At 48.8% G+C, this 23,262-nt stretch overlaps 1 protein-coding gene across 5 annotated transcripts in view; it reads right to left on the bottom strand.

The window, feature by feature from the left end:
* The window catches only part of RUNX2 (RUNX family transcription factor 2), a 439,127-nt gene that overhangs the window by 317,866 nt on the left and 97,999 nt on the right, over positions 1-23,262 (bottom strand). For all 5 annotated transcript variants that reach the window (XM_060231204.1, XM_060231194.1, XM_060231212.1 and 2 more), the window contains one exon: positions 11,334-11,635. In XM_060231204.1, the coding sequence (XP_060087187.1) occupies positions 11,334-11,635 (302 nt within the window). The remainder of the gene's footprint in view (positions 1-11,333; positions 11,636-23,262) is intronic.

Here is a 23,262-nt window from a genome sequence, read left to right as displayed (position 1 = left end):
CCTGACTCAAAGCCAGCTGGAACTGCGTTCCTGTGCATTCCTACTTTAAAAAAAGCCTTGTTCTTTTTCCGAGGGGGGGGGGGACCCCTGGGCTCATAGTCCCCACCTACCTCACAAGGTGCCTGATGTACAGAGAATAAGGTCTGCGGCCAGTGGCCCCTTTAAGACCAGCAAAGTTTAATTCTGCGTATAAGCTTTCGTGTGCATGCAACGGAACTGTAAGCCACTTTGAGAATCCTTAGATTAGAGAAAAGCGGGGGATAAAAAGCTACTCTTGAAAGCCAGTGGAGTATCAAGAGCAGCAGACTCTAATCTAGGAGACTGGGTTTGATTCCCCACTCCTCCACACGCAGCCATCTGCGTGGCCTTGCCAGACACAATTCTCTCAGAGCACTCTGCCTCACAAGGGGCTAAAGAGTCGACTGCACCTTTAAGACCAACTTACGGTAGTTTTATTCAGAACGTAAGCTTTCGTGAGCATGCACACTTCTCCAGACGAGGAATGAGGTACAGTAAGCAGAGCCACATACAGCTGGTGGGGTCGCATTCCACTTTGCATTCCAAACCCCACCAGTTATATGTGGCTCTGTTTACTGTACCTCATTCCTCGTCTGGAGAAGTGTGCAGGCACACGAAAGCTTACATCCTGAATAAAACTAAGTAGGTGCAACCGACTCCTATTTTGTTCTGCTACTTCAGGTTGCCTACTTGGATCTATTCACAAGGGGACTGTCGTGGGAAGGGATTGTAAGCCACCTTGAGGAGACTCCTTAGGAGAGAGAAAAGTGGGGTTTTATAAAAGCCCACTCCTCTTCTTCTTCTTAAAAGTGGTACCTCTTAAAGACAGTGACAATTCCCTCACAAATCAGCCATCCTTAGCCGTGTCCTTGCACCCAGCAGTCCCCACCTGGAGGCAAGTAAGGATTTTTTTTTGGGGGGGGGGGGGAAAGAGGGGCTATGCTTTCTTGCTTGGTGTGAGGAGCTGAGCTTTTCTTCCACCTGCTCTGCACCAATGGGGGAAGCATGGTGTGTTGATTTGGTCCACTTTGCCTCACTTAATTATGTAGGTCACAGCTGTGGGAATCACCACCAGCGGGCGGAACCATGTACAGGAACTTGGAGACATCAAAATGACAAGAGACGGAGCTCTCATGGCTTTTCGACGTAAGAGGATGTGAGAATGTGACTACTCTTGAGCAGGGCTTTTTTTGCAGCAGGAACTCCTTTGCCTATTAAGCCACACCCCCTGATGTAGCCAATCCTCCAAGAGCTTACAAGGCTCTTCCTACAGGGCCTACTGTAAGCACCAGGAGGATTGGCTACATCAGGGGTGTGTAGCCTAATATGCAAAGGAGCTCCTGCTACAAAAAAAAGCCCTGGCAATCCATCATGTGAACTTAAACCTGGTTCAGTCTGAAGGGGAAGGGGGAGATTCTCCTGGAAAGGAAGATACTGCAAGAAAGAAGCACACAACCCCAGTTTCTTCTCTGTGGTTAAAGAGGGAACCCAAGTTCTGTCTGTACCAGCCCATAAATCTTGGTACCTAAACCCCCACAACTGTCTGTGCTTCTTTAGCGACAGAGGCACAAAACACTGTTTGTCCACCACACCCTGGAGGGAAGGCATGAGACACTGTGAAGAAAAAAAGGCCCATACCTTTTATTAACTTTTCCATGGCTGATTGGCTAGGTAGTCAACTATTTAAATACAAACTTCCCCTTCACTCAGTGGGGTGTCCTTGCTCCTGAAGTGAGAGGAGAAGAGAAGAAAAAGAGATTGGATTGATACCTTTACTACCTGAAGGAGTATTGGAGGAGTTTACAATCTCTTTTCCTTCCCCCCACCCCCACAACAGACACCTTATGAAGTAGGTGGGGCTGAGAGAAACTGCTCTTGAGTGGAGCAGCTCTGAGAGAACTTGTGCTGCTTGAAAGGCACTTGGTGTAATTAGTAGACTAATACACCATCTTTCAGTTTGCAAAAATATATTACAAGGATTATATAACAAGGATAATAAACAATACAATAATGATAGAGGCCGGTGGTGCTAGGGTCTTTTAAAGTAACAGAAATCCCAAAGGGGCCAAAAAAACCCATCCCCAAAAGATGTCTTTTTAAGAAAGCAGCTGCATAGAAGCTACACTCCTCAGGAGCACCCACCTTGTGGACTATTTCCAAGTTTGGACTTATATCTATTCATTTGGGGACGGGGTTTTTTGGTCCCTTGGGGTTTCTGTTACTTTAAAAGGCACCGCCGCCCTCTATCATTCTTGCAGTATCTTCCTTTCCAGGAGAATCTCCCCCTCCCCCTTCAGATTGAACCAGGTTTAAGAAGTTCATATGATGGATTGCCAGGGGCTTTTTTTGTAGCAGGAACTCCTTTGCATATTAGGCCACACACCCCATGATGTAGCCAATCCTCCTGGAGCTTACAGTAGACCCTGTAGGAAGAGCCCTGTAAGCTCTTGGAGGATTGGCTACATAAGAGGGGTGTGGCCTAATATGCAAAGGAGTTCCTGCTACAAAAAAAAAAACCTGGACTGCCATTCCAAATTAATGTGTTTCTTTTCATTCAGGATCTGAAACCCAGAATATAGTTTCATGGAAACCTTAGTTAACCTAAACTGGGATTGGTGGTGGCAAACCACTTAACTGACAGGAATTGGGGGAGGGGGGATTCCACTGGTCTGATGTACCCCCCTAACCTCAAGAACCTCAGAGCAAATGGGGAGGGGGGAAATCAAGGATCCTCTAAAACAGGAGTGTCAAATATGCAATTTGTGGGTCAAATCAGGCCCCAGGAAGTCTCCTATCAGGCCTCCAAGCAACTGGCTGTCATCTGCTTCCTTCTCCCTCTCTCGTTTCCTTCTGTGTAACAACTTGCTTTGCAAGGGTTGCTAAACTGCACAGGAACTACAGAGCAAAATCTCTGTTTTCTCCACTGACTGAGGCGCCTCCCTTTGGGAGGAAGGGGGGGGGGGAGGAATAGCTTGCTTTGCCAGGCTCTCTCAATTGCACAGCAGAGCTACTGAGCCGAGCCTCTCTTCCTTCTATTGGCTGAGGCTCCTCTCCCCCACCCAGTCCACTGGGGAAGGAAGGAAAGAGTCAGAGCTTCCTTTGCCCAGTTCCCTGGATTCCATGGGAGAAATACAAAGAGAGCACCTTTAAGACCAATAAGTACTAACATTTTAAGCATGTTTTTAAGCTTTTTAAAACATATCTCTGTGTTTGTCCGTGTCCTTTATAAAAATTATATCTCTGCTACCTAATCTTAATTAGGTACACACATAGCCCTGCCAAACACAGCTTGGCCCAACCCCACATGGCCCGTCCCAATAAAGTTTCGTTTATGTCAGATCTGGCCCTTATAACAAAGGAGTTCGGAAAGCAAAAACCATTCTAGTTTCATTCTAGTCCTGACAATACACAGAACTAAGCATTTCCTTTCTATACAATGCTCTGATAAGGAACATATAGCGAATATATAACCCTCTCAGCAAAGACCCATCCACACATATATCCCACGCTCATTCTATTTTTAATTCAATCCGTTGAATTATTTTGCAGGGCAAAGGTCGGACTGAATTTATTTAGCCGTCACTGGCAACGGCAACCGAGCCATTAAAACGCATCGAGTGTCTTTACAAACAAAAGCTATTTAATAAAATCAAATATTTGTTCTCAAGAGGAGAAAGCAAACTGTAAGCACCGCCCACTTCAGCGAGATTTGCGTCCAATGTAAACATTGGTGACGTCAAGATTCAAACGAAGTTAAAGACCTGGTTCGCACATAACTGCCATTTAATTTTAATCCGGCGGTATTTGCTTAAGCCAGTGATTGTGAAGCAAACACAGCTCTCTCCATCCCATCACCTCTTCTAAAGGAGCCGCCCCCCCCCTCCCCTCCAATTATCCTACCCCATTTCTTCTGGCTACATCTTCCAGGGATATTTATGGTGGTGGGTGAGATGACTCAGGGTTATCTCTAGAGCAGTGGCCAAACTGTGGCTCGCAAGCCACATGTGGCTCTTTCACACATATTGTGCAGCTCCTGAAGTCCTCACCACCCTATCGGCCAGCTTGGAGAAGGCATCTCTCTCTTTAAATTACTTCTCCAAGCCAAGCCAGCTGGCAGCTTGGAAAATGCATTTAAAGTTGTTTTCTTTCCACCTCTCCCTCCCCATATATTTTCCTTCCTTCCTTCCTTCCTTCCCTCCTGCTCTCAGACATCTGACATTTATTCTATGTGACTCTTACATTCAGCAAGTTTGACCACCCTAAAAACTAGTCAAGGCCAGCCTAAAAACTGGATTCTCAAACTGAGTTTCATGAGCACCCCAAATTGATCCAAATGCTATTATTCAGATGTAAAGGTGACTCCATTTTAAGGAAAATAAATCTGGTTTCACGTGACTTGAGCCTGAGAAAAACTCAGTGGCCATTTAAATGTGTGGTTTAAAAAAAAAAATTACCTCCAAATCTTTTGATTTCCATAGAATACTACTGGCTTTCTTGTAACATTCTGAGCAAAAAAGTCTAAAAACCTAGAAAAATGCACTTTTTGCTTAGTTCAGAATATGATCAGTCCGATGTCATCAGCTCATGCTTCTACAGCTAAGTTCTACCTATCAAAGTGTGCCAACCTTGTCTTTCCCAACCCTCCCTAAATTTATCCCTTCTCAAGAAAGGCTTTTTGATGGATAAAGAAATACATTTGCAGGATTACAAGAAGAAAGTGAGCAGGGAGCTTCTAGAGAGCCTGCAGTCCAAAAATATCTTCAAAAGAAAGAGATCATAAACACAGGAGAGACAATATTTAGCTAGCATCTGAAATGTTCCTGATGACTGAATCCTGAACTGATCTGCATTGTCCTTCGTCTGCTGAACTTTCCAAGGTGCCGTTTTCTGATCAGTGGCTCACGAAAACAAATACAGCAAATCTCACAGTCTTTCTAAAACTTTAAATTTACTGTTTTAAAACTGAGCACCCAGCTGGGGGTAAAGTGTGGATGACTGGGGAAGGCAATGGCAAACCACTCCGTAAAAACGTCTGCCAAGAAAACATTGTGATATGACGTCACCCCATGGGGTTGGTAACGACTCGGTGCCTGCACAGGGGACTACCTTTACCTTTAGCGACCCATTTGTCCCAAATCGGCCCAAGAGGACAAGAAGTTTCCAAAGTACATATCATAAAAACAGGAGATTCAAGTGAGAAATGAAAGCACTACTTCATAGTACGGAGCGACAAGCTTTTCATAAAAAGTGAAACCTGTGCACAATTTACCTGCTGTAAAATCCCCTGTATGAAAAACAACTTCTCTTGCTATCGCCATAACTCTATTTAATACTGTTTTTAAAATGTAACGCCAGCTTGTAACTTAAAAGAACAAGTCACCGATTTGAACCGTGCTTCATTTGATAAGGGGGGGGGGGGGGAATCATGTCTGCGCTTACGATTTACACTCCAAGTTTCAGCTTGAACCTAGTTAAACCATCTGAGTTATAAACTTTGAAAAGCGAGGTTTAGGGTGGAAACATTGACAGACCCTGAACTATTTGCAGCGCTACCGAGCATGGCTTTATTGCTTCACATAGCTTCTCTTGTGCTGATTATATTATCTTAAAATCCCCCTTTTTGGTTACTATTTGTTTCATCCAAGGCAACAAAAAAGCATTCAGACCTGCGGTACTGAAAACTGTAACTACAATCAGCACTCACTGTAGAACGATGTCACTGTGTTCGGTATGATCCAAGGATTGGATGCACTGGTTTTTGTGAAAACATCGCTACTCTAAAAGGAAATGTCAGCGTCTAGATGAGTTAGCCCCATCACGTGATACAGAATTTGTCGGACAGGGATTTTGTTCGGAGGACGGTGGTCCCACCGTACTGCTCTTTTTCCTACGTGCGCATTTATTTATTTTAGGATATTTCTATTCCACCCCTTCCCCTTAGGGCTCAGGTCAGAGTACAACTTATGATAAAACAATAAAAAACAGTCAAAACATTTTATAAACCAACAACTCCACAGCACTCAGAAAATTTTCCATATCATCACCTATTGCCCAGCCTGGCCCGTCTCACATCGTGATAAGACGTCAAACCCATAGAGATGGCAGATATTATTCCATTTTATAGCACAGGTGTTCCAGCAGGGGAGGCCAACCAGATTAAGAATAGACGCCCACAGCCTCAACTAAAAGTCTGGCGGAACAGCTCCGTTTTACAGGCCCTACAGAAGGCTAACAAGCCAGGTAGGGCCCGGATCTCTGTAGGGAGCACTCACTGTAGAAGGATCTCACTGAGTTTGGTATGACCCAAGGACTGGATGTACTGGTTTTTGTGAAAACATCATGTACTCCAAAAAGAAATGTCAGTGTCTAGATATGTTAGCCCCACCACATGATACAAAATTTGTTGGGTGAGGATTTTGAACCATTACAACTCTGTTAATTAATACAATTATTTAACGTTCCTTCCTTTTACATTTGCTTAAGGTTGCAATACTGATCACATATTATTAGGGTTCCTTTGCAACCAGCTGACCTAAAGGGTCATTTAACAGTAAATTTAAGAAGATTCAAATACATACATACAAACCCCACTACAGAACGCTGACTCTAACATTCCATAACGTTTGGCCTGTATAACTTTTATAAATGTGCGATTAGCAAAACAGTGTTTCCAGTCTCCTTTTTCTACTGCAACTGAATGATGATAGTTTTAAGATGATGCTTCCAAATCGGGGCTCTCAATGCCTTAAAAAAATCACCCAAATGTACAAAGTGCTCTGCAGAAGGTAATCCGGCTCAATCTTAAGTGAACGTGCATTTTTTGGCTATGGATGCATGGAATTTTTTTTTTCTTAATGAGCAGCTTGTCAAAATTAAATCCATTCTGCTCCGTAAGCCCAGATGCTAGGGGAGAATTTTGTGCAAAGCGTTTTCATGCAATTAAAATGGACAGGTTTTTACAACGGCCTTTTCTCCAAAATGAGTAAATAGCAAAACACTGCTTGCAACACGCAATCGTTTCTCAGATGGGGCAAACTAGACCTTCCTCTTAGAACGCACTGATTTAGAAATAAGCCTTGCCCATGCCAGCAAAACTGACTTTCACATGAGCCCAAAGACTCCCCCCCCCCCCCATATTACCTGGTGGATGCATTTATCTAGAGGTGTTTCCCAGCCCCTCCCTCCATTACACTTACTTATCCGGAGTCCAACCCCAAGAAATAAGCAAACTGACCTGTCGTAACACTTTACACAAGAAAATCTCATATTTACACATTACAGGAATACCAGCTGAACATGTTAGATGGTATGATACCCCTGTAACCAGCTTATTTATTGTACTATAGCTGTACACCAGGCATGTACCCTGGTAATATATTATGGCTGCTACTACTACACTGAGCCAACTAGTTTAGCTGCGCGGACATAAATCTGTATATGTGGACACTCCGGCGGTCTGAAAAATCTTAAAAAGCTACATCTGATCTACCCGCCAACTAAATACGTTCTAACTTAAGATCATTTCTCTTTCCGTGTTTTAAGACTGTTCAGAGACTGCCTTCCGAACGCAACAAACTGAGCAGGCCAACAAATATTAACCCCAAATAATCATCATGTTTACTCCTGTGTGTTTTCTCTCTCATTCTAATCTGGCATAACCCTCATGGAAACAACCGTCAAAAAGTGGCCTGAATTTTCATTCTCTGATTGCCATCGATCTCCCTGGGGATTCATCATCAACGGAGTTTAAGCAGAGAAGTTCAACACCTCTGAACTCACACAGCTTTCGAGAACGTCTGGTGGATTAACACGAAGGGGGGGGGGGGGGAGAGAGACGCATGCAGAAACTGCACGTGCCAACACACAAACACACACACGCTTGTTCTCCAAAGGTCTAACTTCATTATCGGCAAGCTCTATCATGCAAGGCCAAGACAGAGAGAGCTGATAGGAATCAGTTCCAAGGCACAAATCTAAGCCGAGCTGGGGGATGATTACAGAGTGCAAAACAGGCGGGTGGGCAGATTGAGGCTTTCAAAATTGCGATTGTTTTCGGTCATGTTACGACAGGGGCCAAAACTCCATGGATGCTTTACGCACCAAACTTTTAAACACTTGTCAGAACTCCAGAGCGGATGGTCCAGAGGCAGACTGAGTCTAAAAATCTTGGTTGCCAGGAGACACAGGGGGCCCACCCACAACAAGAAGGCTATCATTTTAATTTTTTGTAAGAAATAAATAAAAATTTCAAAAATGTGTAAGTGGAAAAAAGGTACAATTAAAACTTTTGCAAAATAAATGTGTGTGTGTGTATATATATATGTGTGTGTGTGTGTGTAATCACAGTGTACATATATTGTACATTTTACTGGCAGTACGCAGTGGATATTAAATGTAAATACAGATTGTATTTTCTCCAGGGGAGCTGATCTCTGCCTGCTGGAGGTCAGCTGTAAAGGCGGGAGATCCCCAGGCCTCACCTGCAGGCTGGCAACCCTAAATACAATGTAAACTTCAGTTGCATTACCGTAATAATATCGCAACGTCTATTATATTTTCAAGCTGCTAAAAGGGTTATTAACATTTTTAACTTATTGTCTAATGTTTAAGGGGTCCCACTTCATCAGGGGCCCACTTGCCATGGGGCAAGCCGACACCCTGGCCAGTCCGCCGCTGTGGATGGAGCAAAGGAACTCCCCTTCAGATGTCAGAATCGCCACTGCCTAAACCAGAAATCAGCAACTGAGAAAGCTGAGGGCAGAGGGGAGAGATTGCAGCCTCTATTCTCCACTCCCCCAGCTCAGAAAAAAAAACAAAACCTTAGTAACATCTTGCTTGCCATTTACAAATCCCACACTGCTTCTAGTGCCGCGCACATTTTATATACTACTATCTGAAGAATGTTCTGTCTGAATTTTCATGCCCGCCGCATGAATGAGTTTCAGTTTAGGGTTCAGCGTAACCTCAGCACAAGTGGAGGGGAGGGATTTTACTCAAATCGCAGTACCTGGTACGTCCTCAAACTCAAAACGTAGTGCATTCAACATTGCTGAAAGGACAAGTCCTCTAGACAATCTACCAGGAAAGGAAACAAACAGAAGTTGACCCTTTGAGCAAACACATGCCCCAAAGAAGTGGAAAATGGAACTGCAAATGTTAGCAGGGCATTAGCACGTTGGCAGACAAATTAACAGCAATTTTCCCTGCTTCCATCTGGATGGGATGCAGATATTTAAATTGTGCACCATCCTTCTGAAAACCCGGTTCTGTTTCCTCCAGAAAAATCAGCCCTTACTAGGCGAACACTTCCGAATTTGTCCAGCAGGAGTCCAGCGCCACTTCCAAACCGGGACAGAGAGGGCATCTCTTCTGCCTGTTTCCATCACAGACCCCCATCTCGGCCCATCCTCTCTGTCCCCAGTTCAAAGAGCCATTGACCTCCGCTCCATCAACAAAGCCCCCCTTTTCTGTGAAACACAAACATCCCGCCAGCTTCTAAAGAGAGCTTTTCTAACTAACACCTTGGGAGAACACACTCAAAGGCAAAAAAGAAACTTCTCACAAGGGGCTGGGAAACTTACAGTAACACCACAACATCCAAAATATACCCACAACACCAACTGCCTATTTTGTGTTTGTGAGTCCAGCAATCAAAGGAAGTAGCTTTAGAGGTTGTGAATATGGAAAAAAGGCAGACGTCTAATCTTGAACGTTCGGAAAGACAAAAGACCTTTGGGGGGTAGGGCAGTGTGAAACCACTTTATTTCACATGTGAAAGGAGGTTTTGGAAGATTCTCCCCCCACCACACACACACACAAAAAAGGTCTGATGTCGCTCTGAGAAACCTCAACCAGCCAACTAGATGTCACATGGCACTGCAGGTACACGGGCCGTAGGGGTGCGGCAAATTTAAAAATCATTTCCGCTTTATTCAAGATAAAGAAGACACACCCATAAGATTACCCTCACGGTCTGAGCTGTCCGACCACCTGTTAGGATGGCACGCAGCGTGCCCATCGCAATGCACGAACACCACCCCTTGAAGGTAGCCACTGCCCACAGTGGAACGTGGAGGACGAAGGGTTACCGAAAGGGATTCTGGAATGCCCTAAAAGCACTGAAAGGGATCCAAGCCCCCCCACCCCACCCTGAAAACACAAGGATCACCAAGATTCATTCACGGCCAGACCCATTTGGCCTGGATCAGGCAGTCTTCAGCGAATCCTATAAAACCAGAGGGTTGCTTTTCTTTGCAGACAGACTTAGAGGTATGGAGGCCATTGATGGCTCTAGTGGGGACAGCCTGAGGGAGATGGAACGGGATGGGGAGCAAAGTTCGACAAGGTTTGTGGTGAAGGCCCAGCAATGGCTCTGTGGTGGTGGCAGAAAGGGGGGGGGGTAGTTGAGAGGAGGGAGAAGAGAGGAGAGCAGCCAGGAAAAGGGAACAGGGGAACAGACCGGGGGGGGGGGGGGGGGAGCCAGCCCCTGGCCTTAGAGAGCACAGCGGAGAATACCTCCTTCTGAAGCACAGGTGTAAGGCAGGGGCAGAAGAGAACCAGTCTACAGTGTCCATCTAGGGCTACAGTGTCCATCTAGGATCCCGGAAACCCATGTCTGAATCCCACCCCTCATGCTGTGGAAGTTCATTCAGCAGGTGGCCTGGGGGTAGCGACACACGCTCAGCCTAACCCACCCCGCAGGGTCCTTGTGCGGTTTCCAAGGGGGGGAGGGCTCACCCTGAAAAGTGAAAGGTGCCCAGAGTGAGGTGGTTGAGGGGCTTTCTTGGAGGTGAGAGGGCGCCCTCGTGGCCCTGGCGATGGTGGGCGCTTGGGGGCTGCCAATGAGGCACCCAGGAGAGTCGGGTCATCGTCCCTGCCCGGATCTAGGGGGGGACAGAGGGGGGTGCGTGCCCCGGGGCACCGATGGAGGGGGGGCGCCAAATTGAATACTGAGTCCATTGTATTCTATGGGGACCGTAGGATAGAATGGGCCATAAGCAGTGTTCCCTCTAAGCTGAGTTAGCTCACAGGTTTTTGTTAGCTCCCACATTTCTGATTTAGCTCCCACATTTTTGTCTTAGCTCGGGAAGGATGACCCCAGAGCACAATAATTTGTGCGGCAGCTCACCACTTTAATGCCAGCAGCTCACAAAGTAGAATTTTCGCTCACAAGACTCTGTAGCTGAGAGGGAACAGAGCCCTAAGGGGGAGTCATTTTTTTTTTAATGTTCCCCCCCTCCTTCAAAAAAACATGCATATCCTGTCCTCCTCCACCGCCCCGGTCCCGGGTTCGAGGCAGCGCCGGCGCGGCTTACCTTGAAGGCGACGGGGAGCGTCTTGTTGCAGCGCCAGTGGGAGGGCAGGACGGAGCAGAGAAAGTTGGGGCTGTCGGTGCGCACCAGCTCGGCCGGGTGGTCGGCGATGATCTCCACCATGGTGCGGTTGTCGTGGGGGCGCAGCCGGGGCGCCGCCGCCGCCGCCTCCTGGTGCTGCTGCTGCTGCTGCTGCTGCTGTTGCTGAGCGGCCGCCGCCACCACCGCCGCCGGGCTGACCTCGCTCATCTTGCCGGGCTGCAGGCTGCTGGAAGGGGGGCTGAACCTCCGGCTGGTGCTGGGATCTACGGGAATACGCATCACAACAGCCACAAGTTAGCGAGGAGCGGAGAGGGGGGGCGGGAGAGGCGGGCGCGGGATGGGGGAGGAAGAGGGGGAGAGACGGAGAGGGGGACGCGGGGTCCGGCCAGCCGGGGGGGGGGGCGGCGGGAAGGCGCTGCCGCCGCCGAGGCCGGGCTCTCCCCGCGACTGCCGCTGCTGCTGCAAGAGGCGAAGGCTCCCCGAGTGGCGCGCAGCTCCCCCCTGGAATGCGTAAAAAGAGAGTCTGTGCGCTCTGCCGGCGTCGGGGCTTTTTGCGCCCTCCCCGGCGCCTTCCTCGCGAGCAAGCGCCGCTGCCTCCTGGCTCGCTGGAGCGCGTCTGCAGGCGGGCAGGGCAAAGGCAGGGCAGGGCTCTCTCTCTCTTTCTCTCCCCCAACTTGCTGCCGCGTCTTCCGTTTCTCTCCCCCCCCCTTCCTCCTCCTCCTTCTCCTCCGGCGGCGGTTTGGTTCGGTGCGCCCTTGGGTACGCCGCGGTCTTTTGGAGAGGGTCTCTTGGCGCGCTCCGGCCGAAGGGGGGAAAAGGTGCGCCCCGCGGGGAACTTCGCCGCCGGACTCTTGCTTTGGTGAAGGGAGGGAGAGAGAGCCGGGGGAAGCTCCGATCGTCGTGGCCCAAACGGCCTCTTCTTCTTCTTCTTCTCCGCCGCCGCTCTCTGCCCTCTTCTTCCGCCTGAGTTGCGCTGCGCAGGAGGAGGCGGAAAGAAAAGCGGCTGCGTTCGTCCCCTCGCCCGGGCCGAAAGAAAAAGCGCTGAGGCCGGCAGCTTGGGGAAGGCGGCCCGAGCCAGCGGCGCTTCCGATTTCCCGGGGAGAGAACCCGAAGCGGGCCCGAGGAGAGGCGGGGAGAAGAGAGGAGAGGAGAGGAGGAGGGGGGAGGCCGAAAAGGGTCCGTCCGGTTTCCAAAAGCGTCCCGAAGCGGTGCGATCCTGCGCCTTTGTTTGCTGCTGCTCCGGAGACGAGGGGAGAGGAATCCGGGTTGGGGGGACTTTGCAAAAAAAAAAAAAAAATACAACCCTCTACAATCTTTAAGAAACAATCGCGGGACCTCCCCAATTTTAAAGTGACAACTTTTGCATCGTTTTAATTTTAAACAAATAACTTCGGGGGGGGGGAATGCCGCGGGGGGGGGGGAGAGACGGGGCGGGAGGGAAGGGGGAGGGCGGGGGGTTGTCTGGGGGGGGTTGTGATTGTTGTTGTTTTTGCCAAGCCCTGCAAGGCGGGCGTTTGGGGAGGCCGGGATTCCTTAACGATCCGGGGGTGTTTTTTTGTGGTTTATATAGACAGGCGGCTTCTGGCGAAAGCGCTCATTATGCTGATGAGAGGCGGCGGCACGTGGTTGCGCCTCCGAGCGCTCCCCGCCCGGCCGGCTTCAAAACGCCCCGGCGGCGGGAACGGGCGCGCCCGCCTCGGCTCCTCCGGGCACCAGAAGCGCCCCCTCCCTCCCCGCCAGCGGAATTGGGGTGGGTGGGGCGCACCCGGCTCGCCTGCTGCAGAGGGAGGCCTTGGGGGCTATGGAAAGGGGGCTTCCCCGGCTGCTTCCCCACCTCTGCCCGGTTTGATCTTGCGTCCCCCCCCCCCCGGGGGTTGTGCAGACCGCAACGTCTTCGCAACTCGGGTTTGCAAAAGTTTGCAGCCCTCAACCAACCCGCGGTGGACGGAGATGGTGGTTGGCGGAGCGGGTTTGCAAGGCGAGCTACCTGCCCCGGGCTGCGATGAGGCCCGGATGAATGCAAGCGCCTTCCAGCCGCTTTTGGTGCGTCTTGCAGTTCTGCACTAGACCCTGAATCCTGGTTGAGCCCCGTCCGCTAACTGACGTTCCAGGGCTGCGATCACACACTCCAAATAATGCACTTCCAATCCACTTTCCAACTGGACTCACTGCCCGCTTTATATTTAGGACTACTTGCCATTGCATTTTTTGTCCGATGGAGTGTGCTTCTAGCACACGAAAGCTTACATTCTGAATAAAACTTTGTCGGTCTTAAAGGTGAAACTTGACTCCCGCTTTGTTCACCGCTTCAGACCAACACGGCTGCCCATGTGGAACTTTCCAGCTGTGAGCTGGCAAAATCCAGTTGGAAAGTGCATTGGAAGTGGACTGGAAGTGCATTTTTGAGCGTTGTGTGATCGCAGCAGCCTATATTTGAATCACGAGATCATAGGAACCAACTCTACCGGCACTTTCATGCATACCGAACAATGAGCTTTCAGTGTGCTTTGGTAATTTGTTTGCAAGGGGATTGTGCCATTTTTCACATTTTTCCACACAGTAAAAGCCGGTTGCAAAGGGCTCTGGGTGGGAGCGTGGCTCAGCGGTAGAGCATCTGCCTGGTAAACTGAAGGTCTCAGGTTCAATCCCCGGCATCTCCAACGAAAAAGGGTCCAGGCAAATAGGCGTGGAAAACCTCAGCTTGAGACCCTGGAGAGCCGCTGCCAGTCTGAATAGGCAAGACTGACTTTGATGGACCGAGGGTCTGATTCAGTAGAAGGCAGCTTCATATGTTCATATGGGTTGAAAGTGCTTGATGAGTTTATGGTTCTAGTGTGGAAAGTCCTTGTGGGGACAGGGCTGAATTCGAGGTCTAGTGCGGAACTGTGTAATCTGGAAAAGATCCAGTTGGAAAGGGCATTTATTTAGTGTGCCGGATCGCGGGCCCAGAGGCCGCCTGGGTCGAATAAGCCGGTGCTGCTCTCACACACACACACACACAACCCCGCGCTGAGTTCTCCAACTCCGCCCTCGACTTCCACTTTCTGTTTTGCAAGCGGGGGGGGGGGGGGAGCGAGCCCAGAGAAGAGAGGGATCGAGTGGGTCTCGCCCTTTTGGGGACGCCCCCCGGCCACCCCTTTGGGGAGTCTTCCGTGCTTCGTGGCTGAGGGACCCATCCAGACGTGCGCTGGGAGTTCCGTGTCAAGCGGCCAGCGATTTTTTCTTTCTTTCAATCGCTCCGGACAGGCGCCTGTCGACGGGTACCCCGTGGAATAAACTGGGACTTACTCGTGAGTAAACTAGCACAGGATTGCCCTGCCCAAGTCTCCCGGCCGCAAATGGGAGGCGCGCGACCAGGGATTCATTCGCCTGTGTGCCACTCCCCCCTGCAACATCTGACATAATAAAAGCAACCACTAAAAGAAGGGGGGGGGGGGCTTTTCTGCTGGTCTGCTTGCCTTACCCGCCCTCCTTTTTGGGGGACGGGGACGGGGTCACACTTGTGCGCCTGCTGGCCTCCCCTGCCAATTTCGACTCCCCTAGGAAGGAATTTAACAATATAAAGAACACCCTCGCCCCCAGCTGCTAAACCTCCTCCCTTCAATGTTTTGAAGGGGGCTCCAGATCAGGGCTCATGCCTGAGGATATTTCAATTGCTGTGACACTCCTTTACTATAGAACAGGGGTGACCAAACTGTGGCTCGGGAGCCACATGTGGCTCTTGCACATATTGTGTGGTTCTTGGAGCTCCCACTGCCCTATTGGCTGGCTTGGAGAAGGCATTTGTCTCTTTAAATCACTTCACCGAGCCAGCTGTCAACTTGTTGAATGCATTTAAAGTTAAAGTTGCTTTCTTTCCACCTCTCCCTCCATTTTCCTTCCTTCCTTCCTTCCTTCCTTCCTTCCTTCCTTCCTTCCTTCCTTGTCTTATGGATCTCAAACATCTAACATCCCTGTCTTGCAGCTCTCAGACATCTGAAGTTTATTCTATGCGGGTCTTACCTTAAGCAAGTTTGGCCACCCCTGCTATAGAACGAAGTAGGAGTCCAGTAGTACGTTTAAGACCAACAAAGTTTTATTCAGGATGTAAGCTTTCCTATGCATGCATTCTTCTTCAGACGAGATACATATTCTACATATTCTGTAGTTCTGCTCACTGTGCCCCATTCCCTCGTCTGAAAAAGTGTGCATGCATACAAAAGCTTACATTCTGAATAAAATTTTGTCGGTCTTAAAGGTGCAATTGGACTCCTACTTTGTTCTGTTGCTTCACCTAGATCTACTCCTTTACTGTTGCATTTTGGCTTTATTGTGTATACCGGCTGGGCTGGGTTTTTTCCCTTCCTTTCCCCTTCCTTATCTGGGAAGTTAGTTCCCATTGTGCATTCTATAAACTGAGCTCTTTCGAACTCTGTCAGTGTGTATTATCACCTGATTCTCAATGCCGGGTGTTTCTTACGCAGCTTTTCATTTTGATCGTATTGTCCTGGTGTTGTCTCTACCTCTTGAAATTCGCCTGTCTGAATCTGCTCCTTGGATGATTGAACAGATGTGTTTTGATAGGTTTTGGTCTGGGGGGGAGGGGGGATTTAAAGGGTAAAGTATTTTGTGAATATTTAACTGCAATTGCTGTCTATTGTTTAAAAGTTTAATAAAAATACTATTTGAAAAGAAAAAAAAAACACCCTGCTGTCTGTCTCATCCCAGGTTTTGTTTCCTTATAAATCCCGCAGCTATCGACACCCAAGATCTGCCCCAGGTTTGGGGGAAAGGAAATGGAAAATGTCTACAAGGTTCAAAAACAACACATCCCGCTAGGCTGAGTGACTTGGATTTAGGATGCTCAACCCCAAATGTGTATCTGGAAGAAATAAAGCCCTCCTGATTTCTTCAGGCTTGTGTTTCTTCCTTCTTAGGGTTATCTTAATATGACAGTTTCACTGAATGGTTGCATGGCGATCTTATGAAACCGAATTTTAACTTGGCAGGCTCAAGTGAACGGGGCAAGAGAGGGTGTGCCCTTCTTGCCGGCCGGGTTAAAAGGAAAAACCGGAACAGGCCTGCTTTGAGCGAAGCCCCCTGAAATACACAAACATTTGCTCCAAAACCCGACAGGAGATTTCAGAAGTCGAAAGACGCTCTTTGGAAACTCCCGTTTGTAGAACCACTTAAAATAGCCTGGAGGCGGCTCTAATGTGGAAATAAAAAATTTTTTTCCACCAAATGCCTCCAACCAAGGTTTTGACTTTTGGCAAAACCTCGCTTCACCCTCCTTTTAAAAACATCCCTCCACCAAGGACACATAGATCAGCCGCTTACTGTATCCTGAATGGGATCACAACCCAAAACATTCATCCTTTGGTATTAGGAACGTCTTTTAAAGAACGGTGGCTCTTGATCCTAAACCGCTTTTTGCTGGGAAGTAAATCTCACTGATTTCGGCGGGATCAGCTTCTCCGTTTTAAGTGTGTTTAGGACGGCAGCGGTAATATTTATGGAGATGAGTGACGGGCGTATGCATTTTGCAGATGTATTGTGTGCTAGTTTGTATAATCCAAGCCATAAATATGACCAAGAAGTTACACGGGGCAACGACTGTTTCCTTTGGCTGATTTCGACTTGCACATCAAAAAATGAAGGGAATAGGAGATGTGATTTAAAGGGAAAGCGCTTGAAAGGAAACCGGGAGGCAGGATCCAAGCTAAAGGAAGCACTTCTAAATCCTGCAGATTTTAACCGGGGGGATGGGGGGGGGCAAGTAGTGCCTTGACTTTTCTCATTCCAGTCAAAGGGATTTAGCAAGGCTTCACTTGTTAAGACAGTGCCCTAGATAGGTCAACATCCAGTTAAAACAAAAAGTTCAGACGCCCAGGTGAACCCCCACACCAGCCAAAAGCAACTCAATGCAAGAAAGGAGAGCCCTGGGTGAGCGAGGCCTACTTGGGCTGGCTAGAGATCCAGCCAGTCAAACAGGCCTCGCTCACCTGGGGCTCTCCTTGGCCACCCCCCAGTCAAAAGGTCCAACAACTGCCCAAATCACCTGCTGCCCAAAATCACATAAGTGGAGAAAGGGTGGCGTGGGCTTCTCCAGGGATGAATGAGGGCTGCTGGGGGTGTGGCAAAGCCCCTGGTGGCTGGCTGGCTGCCCGCTCTCCTAATCCAGCAGCTGATATGCAGCTTCACCTTCTATTCAATGGACAAGGTAGGTGGGGAGGAGGAGGGGGAACCCTCAGAAAGGTTCAGGAGCTGTGCTCTTGTGAGCTCCTGCTGAATTCAAGGCCTGCTTAAGGGTATTATTCCATCTCCGCCCTGACCTGGATGACACAGGCTAACCTGATCTAAGCAGATTTCAGATGCTAAGCAGGGTCAACCGTGGTCCGTCTTTGGGTGGGAGCCCACCAAGGAAGTTCAGGGTTGCTACGCAGAGGCGCAGTGGGAAACATCCTCTACTAATCTCTTGCCTTGAAAACCCTATGAGGTCATCAGAAGTTGGCTCTAACTTGACCCCACTGTTCCATCTCTGGTTAAACCAGGTACATCAGCAGCATCTCTAGACTCAATTTTATTTGCATTATTTCTACACGTTCTTGAGAGTCCACCTTGCTCACATGGGCTGTAGATGGATTATGCAGAGTGTGTAAGCTCAATCAATAAGAGGAGGCATGCAATAACTAAGGTATTAGGGTTTTAAAGTCTGGAACTAGGGCTTTTGAGCATATGAAGCTGCCTTCTACTGAATCAGACCCTGGGTCCATCAAATTCAGTATTGTCTACTCAGACTGGCAGCGGCTCTCCAGGGTCTCAAGCGGAGGTTTTTCACGCCTATTTGCCTGGACCCTGTTTTAGTTGGAGATGCCGGGGATTGAACCTGGGACCTTCTGCTTACCAAGCAGATGCTCTTGCTGAGCCACCGTCCCTTTTACTATTATTTTTAAGCAGCAACGCACAGGAATGCAGTTCCGGCTGTCTTGGCATCGGGTGTGGCCTAATATGCAAATGAGTTCTGGGCTTTTTCTACAAAAAAGCCCCGCGTGAAACGATGACATCAGGGGGTATGGCCTGATTTGCAAATGAGTTCCTGCTGGGCTTTTTCTACCCAAAAAAGGGGGCCCTGTCTGAAACCACCAGAAAACTGAAATTTCTCAGTGAGGTTTTTAAAAATTCTGTTTCTGTAGCGGCCAGTGATTTAGATAAAAACTGGCTACAGTGAAACTGTTAAGGAGAAAAGCTTACAGCCAACTCCACACATCATTTTAACAACTGCTTCAAGATCTAAGAGATGTTGAACGTGCAGGGCTTTTTCTTTGTAGCAGGAACTCATTTGCATATTAGGCCACACACCTCTGATGTAGCCAATCCTCCTGCAGCTTACAGTAGGCCCTGCACTTAAGAACCCTGTAAAGCTTGGCAAAAAAGAACAAGCCTGGCAAAGCAAGTTGTGATGCAGACGGAAGCAGGAGAGGGAGAAGGAAGCAGATGACAGCCAGTTGCTTAGGGATGTGTTAGGAGCCCTCCGGGGGCCTAATTCAGCCCCCAGGACACACGTTCGATACCCTTGGCTTAGAGGGAACATACACAGGAGTCCTGTGTTGAAGTATAATTTTTTTAAAAAAACTTTAATGTCATCAAAGCTTAAACATCAGAAGTGAAAATATTCACATTTCAGTTAAAACTTGGAAACTATTTACTGCTAATTAGCCTCATGCACTCCATATTGTAACTAACTACTGTAACTGAGACTCCCAGCTTCCAGGTGGTGGCTAGAGATTTCTTGGGTTATGACTGATCTCCAGGCAACAGAGATCAACTATGGGAGGGCTTCTGGTATCCTGGCCTCACTGATGGACCTCCTGATGGCACTTTGGTTTTTTGGCCACTGCGTGACACAGAGTGTTGGGCTGGATGGGCCATTGGCCTGATCCAACATGGCTTCTCTTCTGCTTTTTTGTCTGGGGCAGTGATGCTCCATATTCTTGGTGCTTGTGGGGGGGAGCAGAGTGGGAGGGTTTTCTAGTGCCCTGGCCCCACTGATGGACTTCCTGATGGCACCTGGTTTTTTTGGCCACGGTGTGACAGAGTGTTGGGCTGGATGGGCCACTGGCCTGATCCAACATGGCTTCTCTTCTGCTTTTTTGTCTGGGGCAGTGATGCTCCATATTCTTGGTGCTTGTGGGGGGGAGCAGAGTGGGAGGGTTTTCTAGTGCCCTGGCCCCACTGATGGACTTCCTGATGGCACCTGGTTTTTTTGGCCACGGTGTGACAGAGTGTTGGGCTGGATGGGCCACTGGCCTGATCCAACATGGCTTCTCTTATATTCTTACTTGGAGAAAATGGATGCCTTGGAAGGTGGAGTCTATGGCAGTTTACTTTGTTGAAGTTCCTCCCCTCCCCTCCCCAAACCCCACTCTTCTCAGGCTCCACCCCCCAAAATACCCAGATATTCCCCAACCTGGGACCTGGCAATCTTTGATCGTAGGCTTGGAGCTTTCTTTTTCCCTCAGCAATCATTTTCATTTGGTTAAAAGATTGCTGGCCATTTTAAAAAAGATTTATACGAGAGTAACGCTTGGAGAGTTTTAAAGGTTTGCGCTAAACTGAAGAATGCGAGGAAGCCCGCCTGCCAGATCTCAGCTTTGCCCACAGAAGCTCCTGAACGGAGGAAATCAATCTTAACCTCGACGGGAGGCGAATAATTTCCGTAGCTAGGTGATATATTGCAGGAACAAAGTAGAGAGCATGGAAATATGAAGGAATGTTTATACAGGATAGGGTGGCAGCTTCTACGCTGCCGCTCTACGACTTTTCCCCATAAGCATTCCAAATGCTGGTTGCAACTGATGCAAAAATGTGTGGTGGAATTCTAGTGGGAGCTCCTTTGCATATTAGGCCACACACCCCTTATGTAGCCAGTTCTCCTGGAGCTTCCAGTAGGCCCTGTACGAAGAGCCCTGAAAGCTCTTGGGGGATTGGCTACAGGGGTGGAATTTTAGCAGGAGCTCCTTTTGCATATTAGGCCACACCCCCTCGATGTAGCCGATCCTCCTGGAGCTTCCAGTAGGCCCTGTACGAAGAGCCCTGAAAGCTCTTGGAGGATTGGCTCTACAGGGGTGGAATTTTAGCAGGAGCTCCTTTGCACATTAGGCCACACACCCCTTATGTAGCCAGTTCTCCTGGAGCTTCCAGTAGGCCCTGTACGAAGAGCCCTGAAAGCTCTTGGAGGATTGGCTACAGGGGTGGAATTTTAGCAGGAGCTCCTTTGCATATTAGGCCACACATCCCTTATGTAGCCAATTCTCCTGGAGCTTCCAGTAGGCCCTGTACGAAGAGCCCTGAAAGCTCTTGGAGGATTGGCTACAGGGGTGGAATTTTAGCAGGAGTTCCTTTGCATATTAGGCCACACACCCCTTATGTAGCCAGTTCTCCTGGAGCTTCCAGTAGGCCCTGTACGAAGAGCCCTGAAAGCTCTTGGAGGATTGGCTACATCAGGGGTGTGTGGCCTAATATGCAAAGGAGCTCCCGCTCGAATTCCACACCTAACGACCTGTATGAGATGGAGGGACCCCCGTATGTCCCAGCACTTAGGGGTGCCTTACAGCATCTGAGCATTGCCCTTGCAGTATTGCATTTGTATGCCAAGCCCACGTGACATATACATTTCTGAAAAAAGAAAGAGGATATTAAAAAGAGGAGGTTGTTATAGCTTCTGCCCCTCCCGTCCCCCAGCAGTAGAAGAGTATTCTTGTGGGCAGGTCAGCACAATCAGGGAGCCCCCCGAGCAGAACAAACTTTTATCAGTCACAAAGTGTTCCCTTTAAGCTGAGTAGGTGTGAGCTAGCTCACTGTTTTTTAGCCTCCGGCTCAGCCATTTTTGTCTTAACTCAGGAAGGATGACCCCAGAGCAAACTGATTGATGCCGTAGCTCACAACTTAAATGCCAGTAGCTCACAAAGTAGAATTTTTGTTCTCAAGACTCCACAATTTAGAGAGAGTACCGCTCACAAACGAAAAAAACCAAGCCGTGATTTTGCTGCTGACCTCAGACTACAAATGTTACTTTGGACTGCAGACTCCGGGGCGGGAAATTCCTAGAGATTTGGGGGTAGTGGAGTCTGGGGAGGGCAGGATCTGGGGAGGGGAATGCCTCAGTGGGAAGGTGGACTCTAGGCCATGGTACCCTGCTGAGGTCCCTCCCCTCCTCTCCAGGCTCCGCCCCTGAAATCTCTAGGAATTTCACAGCCCGGAGTTGGCAACCCTACAAAGGGGCCACCAGCACACAATGGAGGAATGCAAGAACCAATGTTTTCATTGCACCAAATCCGCAAAGACACAATCTATTCCCCAGAATATACCCAGCAAAACAGTGGAGGGGAAATCATAAGAACATAAGAGAAGCCATGTTGGATTAGGCCAGTGGCCCATCCAGTCCAACACTCTGTGTCACACAGTGGCCAAAAAACCAAGTGCCATCAGGAGGTCCACCAGTGGGGCTAGAAGCCCTCCCACTATGCCCCCCCCCCACAATCACCCAGAATACAAAGCATCACTGCCCAGACAGAGAGTTCCAACAATATGCTCTGGCTAATAGCCACTGATGGACTTCTGCTCCATATGTTTATCCAATCCCCTCTTGAAGCTGGCTATGCTTGTAGCCGCCACCACCTCCTGTGGCAGTGAATTCCACATGTTAATCACCCTTTGGGTGAAGAAGGGCTTCCTTTTATCTGTTCTAACCCGACTGCTCGGCAAGTTCATTGATAAAAACTGATAAAAATAAAGTGGAAGTGTGTATGTAAGTGTCCATCAAATTACAGCGAACGTATGGTACCCCGCATAGGGATTTTAAGGTAAGAGGCATTTAGAGGTGGGTTTGCCATTGCTTACCTCCCCATCAGGAGTCTGGACTTCTTTGCGGTCTCCCACCCAAATACTAACCAGGGCCGGCCCTGTTTAGTTTCTAAGATTTGATAAGATCAGGATAGCCTGGGTCATCCAGGTCGGGGCCAGAGGGAAGCACAGGACATGAGATTTCCATGTCCAGAGGCTGCATGCTATTGATACCACACAGGGCTTTTTTTTGTAGCAAGAGCTCCTTTGCATATTGTGCCATGCCCCCCTGATGTAGCCAATCCTCCTGGAGCTTCCAGTAGGCCCTGTACGAAGAGCCCTGAAAGCTCTTGAAGGATTGGCTACAGGGGTGGAATTTTAGCAGGAGTTCCTTTGCATATTAGGCCGCACCCCCATGATGTAGCCAATCCTCCTGGAGCTTGCAGTAGGCCCTGTAAGAAGATCCCTGTATAGGGTTGCCAATCCCCGGGTGGGGGCAGGGGATCCCCTGCTTTGGAGCCCCTCCCCCCACTTCAGGGTCATCAGAAAGTGGGGGAGGGAATTTCCCGCTGCACAGTCCATTATTCCTTAGGGAGTCCGATTCCCATAGGGTATAATGAAGAATTGATCCGCAGGTATATGAACATATGAAGCTGCCTTATACTGAATCAGACCCTCGGTCCATCAAAGTCAGTATTGTCTACTCAGACTGGCAGCGGCTCTCCAGGGTCTCAAGCTGAGGCTTTTTCACACCTATTTGCCTGGACCCTTTTTGGAGATGCCAGGGATTGAACCTGGGACCTTCTGCTTACCAAGCAGATTCTCTACCGCTGAGCCGCCGTCCCTCCCCTAGGCTCCGGAGGGCTGTTTTTTGAGGTAGAGGCACCACATTTTCAGCATAGCCTCCAGGGCCTCTCCTCAAAACACCCTCCAAGTTTCAAAAAATTGGAGCAGGGGCAATGTTCCCTCTAAGTTGTGGGTTCTTGTGAGCAAAAATTCTATCTTGTGAGCTACTAGCATTAAAGTTGTGAGTTACTGCATCAATTAGTTTACTCTAGGGCCATTT

Source organism: Heteronotia binoei, chromosome 1 (genome assembly GCF_032191835.1).
Source record: "Heteronotia binoei isolate CCM8104 ecotype False Entrance Well chromosome 1, APGP_CSIRO_Hbin_v1, whole genome shotgun sequence".
Taxonomy (NCBI): domain Eukaryota; kingdom Metazoa; phylum Chordata; class Lepidosauria; order Squamata; family Gekkonidae; genus Heteronotia; species Heteronotia binoei.
Note: the sequence above shows the minus strand (reverse complement) of the source record. Positions and strands in the feature narration are given on the sequence as shown.